Here is a 12,153-nt window from a genome sequence, read left to right as displayed (position 1 = left end):
ACTTTTACAATCTCTCTTTACAGACTTTCGAATCCTTTCCATTTGGCTGCAAGCCAAGGTCAATGTTGCAAACCAGAACATGTTAGTAATTAGTTTTCTTACAAGAGTCAAGGGAAGGAAGCTCTTTTATTAATCCTCTTCAACCAGTGACTCCCACAGCATCCCTACAGCTGGCATATTTCCATCATTCACGCCACCTACAGCAGCTATACTGCCCCTTTTCAGAGGCACAGTCAATCATGAGCAAGTGAAGGGCAAAGTAGAAAACCTCCTATTTATCCCATGCTTCAAGGCTTTATACCAGTGCCGTATCTCTCTCTAACAGAATTAAGTGATCAGCTGTTTTGCTTTCTTCCTGTGCTGTCAGAGGCAACATATTTTGTTATGTGTGATCACTCTTTAAATTCTTTTTGGTCAAATTCCAGTTCATCTCACTAAGGTACTCCATAAATCCTCTTTGCAAACTGGACTGGGGAAGACATCCATCCCTTTCACAGTTACAGAAGGATGCTTTCTGTTGCTGCGCACTGGTGAGCAATTACAGTCTCATATGAGAAGCACCTACACTTCAGGGGCAGATGAAACGATTCTGACCCAATGACCACACTATTTGCATGTTAAATATCTGCAAGCCGTTTGGAATCCCATAGGATAAGAGAAACATTAGTGATATAGCATAAAAAAAAAAAAGAAAAAAAAGGTGGCAATTTGATGTTCCTAGAAGGAAACCAACTTTATGAAATTGAGAAAAAGGCTGTGGCTAAGATGGTGATATAATACAGGCTATTTTAAGTGACTGATAATGCATACCTTGAAAAATCAGATTCTTCTGAGCTGAGGACTCAAAAGGAGACATCATTTCTGAAAATGTGTGAATTTTTTCCCTTCTTTTTAAGGACCAGATTACTGCACTATTTTACATCGATCATGTTTTTGAAACTTTTCAATTATTGTGCTTGTTTGTTTTCAATATATCTTACCACCCCCATACACAGTTTGCCTAACCAAGGACAACATAACTCCCACTTCAGAAAAAGGGGCTGCACTTAATAGCCTTCTCTGGAAGCAAAAAACTTTTTATTCTTTTGTGGTTTCAGGGAGTGAACCAGTAAAATGATTAGACAAGTTTCAAGTAGCACCACCCTAGAAGCAGCTTGGAAAATTCCACTGTTGTCTCTTTCTCAAAAGCTGTTTTCCAAAAAAATGTCAGCTCTCATTTCCTTACCTCCACAGAATTCCTCGGGTTGCTGTTCTCATAGGGTTTGCTTTTGGGCGGAGGTGGGGGTGGGGTGCTCTGTAAGCTAGCAGTTGCCAATCCATCCGCTTGCAATGAGGGAAAACCTAGAAGCAACAACAATAACAAGACAAGACATTAAAGTAGGCGGAAAAGGAACGGGAAATTGGATTGACCATGTCGAATTTTAAGAGAGATTCATTTAATATCTTGTGCTTTCCATCTGCTAACAGTTCTCTGCTTTAGCAGCTAAACCTGAATCGATATGTCAAAGGAGAGTCACAGTTGTATCTCCCTTGAGTTCAAAATGCCCAGAACAGTTCTATCTTCATCAAATGAATCTAAGCTTATATGAAAAATACATGCCTGAGAGAACAGAAAATTGAATCCATTATCACATCTGCAATGTTCAGTGGGGTTTCCTTTCAGCCTGGGCCTCAACCTGAGAATTCACTTTGATTTTAACTCCAGTTGATGGAGTAGATAAGTACACAAACTTCAGAAGAATTCCTGGGAAGCTGTCCTGCTACTAATGGCAATTAAAACTGCTTGCTAAGTAGAAGAGTAAGGTTTCACATTCCTTCCACAGATCTTTCTTCATATAGTATTCCTGCATTTGTTTGTGTTTCTGGTTGTCTCCCCACCCCGTACCCCAGCCTGATACATATTTTTTGGCTTTAATCCTCTCACAGCAGTTTTATGCTAGTTTAGTTCATTATCTACACTGGATTCTGAATTTATATCCATGTAAGAGGAAGGACAGTCAGGTCCTACATACGAACTTCTGGTCCTTTAAAAAAAGAGCAGTAGAGTGAGAAATGCAATGGCAAGCAAGGAAGTTGTCAGAGATGATATTACAGTTGTATTTTCACCTTAGCCATATTTATACGTTGCTTCAAAATTAACCACAGAGCTTACTGGATACGCAAGGAAGGTAACTGCGCACATTATTCATTTTGCCAATTCTTCAAGATAAATTCCGTCTCTTTCAACATTTATTAGCTGAGTTTCCAAGCTGCAGAGCAACTTCTCCTGAAACTTTCTGCCACGTGATGGGAGTTATTGTTCATTAATTAACAAAGCCTTCAGGGCTTGCCCAGAAAATTTAGCCATAGAGCTGATCAGAAATACCATGCTGGATTGATGCGGTTCCATCCAGTGAATTCACAGGAGATATTCCTCTAGTATGTGCTGTAAACACCTGACTCGATGCATTTACAAGTATCTACATCGACTGCATGTGATGTTCACCTTGAGGTTTAATATACCTTCCCACAAGTCAATACAGGAGAAACCAAGAAAGAAATTGAAAAAGATAAAAATTGTTCTCTGGAATTCATCTGATATACTCATTTTAACAAGTGATATGTAAGTCACAAGTACGATTGTAGTGCCTTTGATAGCACTGCCAAATTCTGTTATCTGACAAAAATGTCTACAAACATTAACAGCCTAGAGCCACTTTCTGTGAACTACTTCAGAGCAGTTCTTCCCTCCCTCTTTCCCTCCCCAGTGAGGTTATCTCAGCAAATATATAGTAATTCCTACTACTGCAGGTACTGCCCTGAAGGATGTGGCAGTTACCCTGTAAAAGAACTTACTTTGGGTTCTTGGGGTTTTGGGAGTGATCGGTGGTGGGCTGCAAGGTGTTGACTGCTGGAGTGAAGAACCCTGAAGCAACGTCAGTCTGTTGTCTCCTAATTGAAGACTCTTTGGCCTTTGTGCTTTTCCTGACATGCCCTGGTTTAAACAAAGAGTAAACAAAACCTTTAGAAGTCAGCAAGGTTGCTGCACACGTATTAGATAATCAGACCTGTCACAAAAGCATCAACATGCTCCAGAAAAGCCATGCATAAGACAGAAAGGTGCATTCAGGTGAAACATGAGTGAAGCCACTGCACTGGTTAAGCCAAGCCATGTCAAAAGGCATACACTGTGCTTCTATGACACATCCGGTTTTCTGTCGGACCTTACTAACTGGGTAGCAATGGTAAACTGTTTTTAACAACCTTAGTGTATTAACTAAGAGGGGAAGACATCAGGCTGAAAAACTGCTGCATTTGACTAGCAGTTCTGTGAACTAAATGTGTGAGTGTGTGTGTATGGGGGGGAAGTCTTTCCAAGAACAAAAAAAAGATGAAATTCTGGGTGCAAGTCAGGACTGCTAGTATCATCCAGCACCTTAGGGCTGTGAAACTAGTCTATTTCAGGCTTTACAGAGCAAATCTGTTGCATCTGGGACTCGGGAGATGTTGTTCCAGTTCCTTCCAGTGTCACGCATGTCCTCTGTGCTCTTCACTCAAATCATGAGGCCATCAGAATATGGTTCCCAGAGTCCAGTGCATTAATATTATGGTCTTTTTAAATATTAGTTTATTGCTTTATAGAGAAGGCTGTCACTTACACATGTAATTAAACTCACTGGGCTCTTTAAGAGATCAATTCTCCATCATTGAGCAGTTCAGTATTTCTCACTGTGCAGAAGGGACCACCCATTGGTGTACAGTGAACATAAAACTTACAAAGACCAAAGCTGCTGGACATACGGCAAGCCTTTGGTTCCCTCTGGCTTTCTAGCTCCTAAGCATCTTAGTCAAGAGCTGCATAAAATCAGTCTGTCCAATTCTTGTGCTGCACTATGCAGCGATGGAACAGGACAGCTATAAAAAACAGCTTTCTCTGTACTTTGCAATGTTCTTAAGCATGAATATAACCCTTGACTGCTCATTCGCTTCAGTAAGCTGATCACACATGTAATTTGCCCTCAGAGATATGGGGAGAGAAGGGAGGGTGGGTGTTCTGTTTTGCATCTCTCAGCTCTCTGCAATGCAAAGTCTTGGACAGACATGCCTTACCATCCTAGTGAACTGGTCAATAAAAATGGGCTTTCTCCCAGATCTTTTCCCTCTAGTTTTACTTAATAAAGTGATCAGCAGCTGACATCAGTTTGTGGGTTAAACCCATTTAATTCAACAGCAGCTCTTCCAGAGGTAGAGGGCCAGGCCTCCTGAACCACTAATATTTACAACCCCAGATTTTCCTCTTGAGTGGAAAGCCTGTCAATACCAAATGACATGATTCTAGAACCACAGTTCCCCTTTTTATAAATATTCTGCAGACTCCAAGTGCTGGCAGCATCACTCAGATTTGATGAGAATTCCTGAATATATAGCAGCATAACCTGTTCCTGCCAGATTCAGTTGAGATCTTGGGAGAGAAAGGGAAATAGAAGAACTCATGTTTTCTCATTATTTACGCTGCCTGTGTTAAGTCAAATTAGCATCACTGAGCCACCAGCTTAAATACTCAGGTGCCTAATTCTTGCATACTCTCTGACAGTGTAACATAGTCTTTGCATAAATCAGGATAATACTCCAAGGTCATGCAACTCTACTTTTGGGCTGAAACTTATCCGTTTGTATGAGGTGATCATTCTGAATCCCACTGTCAACCTTAATGCCTAACAGTCTCCAATACATTCCTCATTACAGCACTCCTGTTGGGGTATAGATTCTCTTTTATTCCTCTTTTGCAAATGATTTGCTCAAGGAGTAAACACTCCTGCCCTCACGCAGGAGGTCTGGAGCAGGGTACACACTGGAAGAATCATTTTTTCAAAGTCCCAAGCTGGTGACCTAACTACCAGACCATCTCTTTTCAACTCCCCAGTCTATCAAACTGATCTTCACCTTGCAGTACATTTGATTTGTGCAGTGATGCTGACTGATAGCAGCTGAACATCTGGCTTGCCAGCTGGATTTTTGAGTGGGCTAGCAGTATCTGCTTGCTCCAACAAAAACAGAACAATTCTGCATGGTGCTGAGTGCATCACGCAGTCCTCCACTCCTACAAGAAATGAGGGCACTGAGCACCTAGATGAAACACCAGTGCCTCATGCTTCCAGTTTGTTCCTTAAGCCAAACTGCAGTTCGGTCCGTGACTCAAGTTTTCCAAATAAAAAAGCAAGAAGTACTCAGATGACCAAGGCTTTTGGTATTTGAACCTCTCCCACTATTTAATGAAGTTCCCAATGACAAGCATGGCTGAAAGCAACGGAAGCATTAAAACCTCCTGCTGTGGATTTTATTATTGCCTTTTTTTTTTTTTACCATTTTGGAAGTCAGTTCCGTTTCTGGCTCCTTCTCTACAATAACCTGAGACTTGCTAATACTCCAGTCCTTCCGCTTGAGTTTGCTAATCCGGTTATCACCATCATCTTTCACGGGCAGTTCCTCAGCTCTGGAAGCTGCTGATACTCTTCTTTCCAAGAGAGGCTCCAGAATAGATCTGTGGCCCACACCAAAAGAGTGAAAAAACATGCAACATTACTCCATCAGACATTTAAAGCACTGTCTGTTAAAAAGCTGTGATCTCTTAGTTTGCATAAGAGATTATTGTGAAAAACTGAGTTATGACCATGGAATTTTCAGTGAGATTTGTGCTTCTAAGTTACCCTAGCAATTTTGAGGATTATGTCTTAGGTACAAGGTAAAGTGTGATCTACTTGCAGAGGGAGCCAGACCTGCATTTTATGCCGAACCCTGCCACCACGTCTGCTGTGTGACCTTAAGCAAGTCAGCTAGACTCCCTGTTTATCACAGGTGCAAACTAGATGTACAGAGAAGTAACATCCGGAAATGTTTCCATGTGCGGCAGCTCCTTTTAATGCCATGTATGCAGCTGCAAACAGGTAACCAGAACAAACTAAATTACCTTGTAGTATCTTACACCTCTGTTTTCCAGCATTCCTGGGAAACAGAAATAGTGTGCATCTGAAATACGCTGCCTCCATCCCTCTTCAGTATCATGTGGGTAACTGCAACTCCAGAGACAGACAGTCATGGGTTCAATTCCCAGAACTATCCCTAGCTGTGCTTCAAATTCCCTATCTGTAAAATGGAATAACAACATTGGCTTCCATTTAAAGTTTTAAATGTGTAGGTACTACTGTTGTGTATGGAATAGATCTTCATTTTAAGAGTAACTAATTCCGGCAAAGGCATATCCCAACTCTTGCAAATCACATGTAAAGGCTGATTACTAACCCGTCTGAACCTGGTCTGGAAGAAGTGCTATCAGATGACGTGGAAGATGTAGAGACCACAGAAGACGCCACAGATGTGACAGAGAGCCGTCTCAGCGTGGAAGACATGATATAGGGCAACACAACAGAGCCTGACCTGCTCTGTTTCCTTTCAGTGAGGGAGGGAGGCTGCAGACAAACATGCTTGCGATAAATCATGTAACACTCACTCACAAGTGGGAAAGGGAAGAGTTTGTTTAAGGCAAAACACTAAACAACCAGGTACGCTTACCAAAGTTATCACACCATACCGCTTCTCCACCTTCTTCTTCAGCTCTTTGAAACAGGCTGTCAGTCTGTCATGCAGAGGCTTCAGCTGTTCTGTCAGCTTCTCACCATGGATTCTAATCCCTTCTGCCAACAACGGCATCTGAAAGGAGGAACAAAATTAAGCTACAAAAGGACAAATCACCTGTCCTGTTCCAGGAAGGAATTTTCTATGTATGTTACACATCTCAGATACACTCAAAGGACTTAAATCAACGTGTTTTGAGTTTGCAGAGGCAAAAAAAAGCAATCATACAGTAAGGAAGCTCAGCTACTGACTCAAAACTTGTGACACTGCAGTAACTTGACTGTTTGAGTTCCATGTGTTGAAGAAACACAAACACTTTCCCCATCTATAGCTATGTTTCCCTCTTCCCCACTCAGGTTCCATATCCTGCTTTGGAAAACACCATGTTTGGAAAAAAGCATGTTAAATGTTGGAGTATCACTACTTAGCCCCCAAAGCTGTAAGATTGTGACGTAGCTTTAACTGGGCTCTGTTGTGTGGAAATATATAAAAACTGGTCTGCAGGGATGCAATTTGCACTACAAGAAAACAGGGCAATGTTTCATTGCTATGCAGGTCAAAATAGACAACTTTCAATGGTGAGACTGACAAAACATTAGATCTGATGATTTCATGAAAAGGTAACAGATATTTTGTTACACTCAAGAGGGAAAAAATCTATGCCATGTTGGCAAATATTTCAGAATAACATTTCAGAGCAACACAGGTACATGGAACATTTTAGGCCACAATTTTAGAGTACAGCAGTTTCCTTAAAATACAAAACCAATTGTACACATGTCCAGATTGTTCTTATAGCGTGTATCTGCATCATCCTCCAAAACAATGATGCTGGAAAAACATCTGCACTCACACATAGTGCTTCCACTTCTCTCCCAATACAATACCTGTAGAGCAATTAGTTGCTTAAGCAGTTCAATTTTATCTTGATCTTCAGGATGTTCTTGAAGATACTTCTCTGTGAAAAAGGCCTGAAAGCAAAGAGAGAAGATGATACAGACATTACGTTGCTTTCACAGTTAACTCTGAATGAAAGATCCCTGTGCTTTGAAAGCAATTCATTGCCATTATTCCTCATATTTAAAACAAATTTTGCTATCTCCCTGACATAAAGCTGAGGGACAAAGAACCATGGTTATTTATTGAGAACTGGGAACAAAAAGATACTTCTTTTGTTAAAAAAAAACCCCAAACCAAACTGGTTTTTTTCAGTGAAACAGGTAAAAAAAAATTTTACTTAATCTGAAGGGTTTTCTTCAATTCCAATACCCTTCTCATAAAGCAGTATTGATTTAAATAACCAAGTTTACATTACTCATTGCTCAAATGTGAGTAGCAGATCTCATCTCTTGAGTTCTCATTTCAAAAAGTCTCTTTAATTTTTAGCATTCAGGGACCTACAGTACACAATGACACGCAGACAACCTCAACTGCAGAAAGGTGAACAGGGCATCTCCTGCCTGCAATTTCCTTAAGCTCTATGATTTAAGCCCTTAAGTACAACATTTTCACATGGGGCTTGTTACAAAGATTCAGTAGAAATAAAGACTGTGTTGAGATTTTTGACTCACAGTTTGATTCAACAAAGCACCTTCAGTCTACACTTCTTATGTGTTTACCTTTAATCAACAGAATCTGGTATCAGTTTAAAGTTGAACAAACACAAGTACACTTTCCTGGACTGAAGCCTTAAAAATGTGCCAATTCACATTATGTGCTACAGTGTATTGCATTGAAATGTATCACAATTCCTGGGGAGAAGAATTTAATTTTTCTTTTTCCTAGATAAAATCCCTAGTAACTTTTCATTTGGTTTTAAAACGCGTCTCTGAACTATTTCAGCCTCTGCATATATTTCTGAGTTCTGCGTTCCATTAACTGGACTGTATGTACAAGTGTTTATAGGCCTAGTGGTATGATTCTGAAAAAGGCTGATGTCAAGAGGAGGTTAGCCTGTGAAAGGACTGCCGGGTAGGTCCCAGTGGATTTTTCTTGAAAGTGTTTAATTATTGCAAGAAGAAAGAGCATGTTAAAAACGCAGACTTTGGCTTTTGGCTACAATGAAACAATTAAAACTCAAGATTTTAGCCGCCCACAAAAGCCAAATGTTCTGTACTGATCTTCAGTTGAAATAGGAAAATATGAACCAGAAATGAGTATTTCCAGATGTGGTTACAGATACTTTTGTGTTTCCTAGTTTTAACTGCTTTCCCACTTTCGTAATTCTAAACTTTATGTCAACCTTAATTCATAAAATGGGACGATTTAGGGCCAAATTCAGCCCTGGCAAAGTATGCTGATTCCAGAGGAGTTGCAGAGTTAGACCCCCGATAAATCAGACCCTCTCCCATTTAACTTTTGCACTTCATTTCATGTGACTAGAACACATCTGAGAAGAATTAAATGTGTTTTAACACCATCCATTCAATTTATGGAAATAAGCAATATCATTTTGTGCTGGGAATACCATCATTAGATACTGGGAATAAACAGCTTAAGTTAAACGTCACAAAAAAAAGAAGAACATACACTGTTCAACTGAAGTCAACTGAATAAACCTGGATAGGAAATACTGCTTTTTCCCTGAAATATATGCTCTTTGCTGCAAGACTCCAAAGACAGATTATCTGCTGGAAAGAGAAATCCTCATTTGCCTTACCATTCTATGTTAATACAATGGAGAAATGCTAGCTCTTTTGCTTTTCTTTGCTACTTGCACAGTTCATTGGGCTGACCAAGCACCTCAATGCCCCCACGAGGTAGGATCATGTTATTATCACCACTGTAAATGAGGCCCAAAAGAGCTGGATCATTCATCTCTGCGGCAATGCACTAAACTAAACCTAAACGCTAAAGATGGGGGGGGTTCCACCTCGCAGTCTAGTGGAAATCTCTTATCTTTGTTCTTTTCTCCTCCTCTTTGAGCTCCAAACACACAGATACATCCACAGAACACCCTATGTCTGAGTAATAGCTGAAAACTGAACTTGAATCTCCCATGATTCAATCCAGGTCTTGAACATTGCAGAGGTCAGCAGACTGAGCTACAGATAATTGTGAAAAAGACCTTTTCATAGTTGGTATATCCCCCCATGACCGCTGGGTCCACAATCCCATTCAGGAGCATAGAGAGAGGATGTACAGGAAGACTCCGGTCCCAGACATGCTGTTGGACAATGTTGCTGATTTTCTCATTGGTTAGCTCCATCGTTTCTATGGCGTTCTCCAAGGGGCTGATCTCTTCCTGATGGAAAGAAGAAACAGAATAAACCTTCATTCGCCTCCGCTGAATATGAAGTTAAGTAACTCCTCATATATGAATGGCAGCCCAATAGTTTCCAGCACAGGATTTTGGACCCCCTGTACTAACCAGCTTGCCATTCAGATATGAATGCAAGAATGATCTTACACTTTAACCTGAAGGAACAACAGTTTAGGACTTGGCTGCTGACTGCGGAATATGTTACAGAAGGAACCGCTCTCCCAAGCATTATACAGTCAACGTAGACCTTTGCTGCCTTGGGTGGAGCTGTCTGCAGAATGGCATAAAAAGACAACCACACTGAAGAAGATACACATTTGCTTTTATCTGAAGCAGAAGTTACTGGTGTGCCACATCCAACAGTGGAAGGACTAGTAGTCCTAACTCTTGCAAGACTCTCTACTTCATGAAAGATTGGAGGGGATGAGACCCAGCCCACATGCAGAACTCACCGTTGTAATCTGTTTGACTTCAAACCACTTGAGGATGCCTGGAAATGAATATGCTGTCGTGTAGGTTGTCCTTTCTATCCACATATTCTAGACAGAGAAGGAAAAAAATCCAAGATGTAAGGAAAATATTGGTCTTGCAATTCAATTCTCTTCTGTGGTAGAGCACAGAACCAGGCTTCCAGGACTAGCTGGCAGAACCTGCACAGTGATTTCACCTTCACTAACTGAGATGGAACCCGGTGTTTTTGGCAAGAAATACCACCTCTACTATTTAAATGGCATCAACATTAGCAGCAGTAGGCTGTTATCCTCCATGTGGACCACTATTAGCAGGACTGCAATTATGGCATATTTAGCCAGAGTTATATGCAACGTGCCCAACCACTACACATGAGCAACAGTACGCGTCATAGGCAGCAAGGAAACATGCTATAGCAGTACACCCACGGCTCACTCTCCACTGCAAATCTTAAAAGTTGGCCTGAAGTTGAACTGATCCTTCATAGTTAGAGGCTGGCCTCCTTAAGGACAGCTACATCATTCGCAATCTAGCAGACACACAGCTGTACTCTGTAGGAAGCTGTGGTTAGACAGCACAATATTTATGGATTCTACATCAAGGATTTTGAACGTTTCAACTTCAGCTATAGAGCCCCTTGACATTATCACATTGGCTTTATGTAAAGATTGCAATGCGAAGTGCAGCCCTTTGTTTCTCCTACATTTTAATAGCAAAACTCCATTGCCACAGCGGACGGAAAAAAAATAGCGAAATGCCACCAACAAAATAAATAAATGCATAGAACCATTTTCTCATAGCACAGACACCCAAGCCGACTGGCATCAAAAGCAAAGTACTCACGGCAAACTCATTGTCTGGATCTTTTTCTCCTTTCCTGACCGGTCGGGAGTGCGTGAACTGCTGTACCTCATTTGCTCTGTAGTAGCTAGAAATAAGCAGAGTAAATGGGGAGTTTTCTCACCTCCCACCCTCCTTACATAATTGTTCTTCTGCTTCCTCTCAAAAACAACCAAGTTTAAACTGGACTGTGAAACAAATTTACACAAGACACAAAGGCACTCCACCTTGTGCCTAGGCTAGTTGAGAAAAATACAGAGGAAAAGTTGAGGGAAAAGAAATTACTTTAAGATCTGTTCAGGAACAGGTTTATCTTTATAATTAGGTGGCAGGTTCATCACAGGCTTCACAATAAAGCACTGCACATCTGAGCAGCTATAGTTAAGGATGAAAAACTATGAATCCTTTTGGGAAAACAGGAGAGGGAGAGAAATACCCTTCCTGTTTTCATCAAATGTCAGACTTCTCAACAATTCCCTGTGCTCTTGTCAAGTTCGAAGAAAAAAAATACTTACTAGTTCATCAACAATCACAGGCATTATATTGCTTCTTGTAGTTTGTATGCTACTCATGAACTAAAAGTCCCAAAAGATAAGGGCTGTAAAACTACTTCCAACTATTGAAATTCCCTGGTGAAATGCTTGCGAAGCCTGGGTGCTACTGATTTCTACTCTGAGGACAGGAAAACAACATTCTGTACTATGTTCTGTAATGGATGCATCTGTCTCTTCTCTCTCCCGCACCACTCCACAGTTATTTGTCAGATTTCTCCAGTATAGTGAAGCTGCCCCTCCCTCCCACTTTTTAGATCAATAAAGCTAACTGAATAAAGTAGGCTGTTTTTAATCAGTGAATATCTACTTCATCGTCAGCTTTTTGCACCTGTGAACCATGATAGAAATTAAAAAAAAGAAGTTAGTAATAGTATCCCCAAGCACAACAGCTTACAATGTTGTTCCTCCAGAGTT

The 12,153-nt window shown here is 40.8% G+C and overlaps 1 protein-coding gene across 5 annotated transcripts in view; it reads right to left on the bottom strand.

The window, feature by feature from the left end:
* DOCK5 (dedicator of cytokinesis 5) overlaps positions 1–12,153 on the bottom strand; it is a 120,839-nt gene that overhangs the window by 7,354 nt on the left and 101,332 nt on the right. For 4 of the 5 annotated variants that reach the window (XR_008237879.1, XR_008237880.1, XM_052805362.1 and 1 more), the window contains 10 exons: positions 11,471–11,552; positions 11,189–11,273; positions 10,327–10,413; positions 9,680–9,856; positions 7,500–7,583; positions 6,550–6,687; positions 6,280–6,446; positions 5,344–5,521; positions 2,836–2,974; positions 1,226–1,341 (listed from right to left, as the gene is read on the bottom strand). Coding sequence is in view for 3 of the 5 variants with exons in the window: in XM_052805362.1 (XP_052661322.1) it covers positions 1,226–1,341; positions 2,836–2,974; positions 5,344–5,521; positions 6,280–6,446; positions 6,550–6,687; positions 7,500–7,583; positions 9,680–9,856; positions 10,327–10,413; positions 11,189–11,273; positions 11,471–11,552 (1,253 nt within the window). In the remaining 2 variants the exon portion in view is untranslated. The remainder of the gene's footprint in view (positions 1–1,225; positions 1,342–2,835; positions 2,975–5,343; positions 5,522–6,279; positions 6,447–6,549; positions 6,688–7,499; positions 7,584–9,679; positions 9,857–10,326; positions 10,414–11,188; positions 11,274–11,470; positions 11,553–12,153) is intronic. The other variant, XM_052805363.1, reaches the window with a different exon arrangement.

The sequence above is a fragment of the Harpia harpyja genome, chromosome 13 (genome assembly GCF_026419915.1).
Source record: "Harpia harpyja isolate bHarHar1 chromosome 13, bHarHar1 primary haplotype, whole genome shotgun sequence".
Lineage (NCBI taxonomy): Eukaryota > Metazoa > Chordata > Aves > Accipitriformes > Accipitridae > Harpia > Harpia harpyja.
This window is presented reverse-complemented; position numbering and strand designations above follow the sequence as displayed.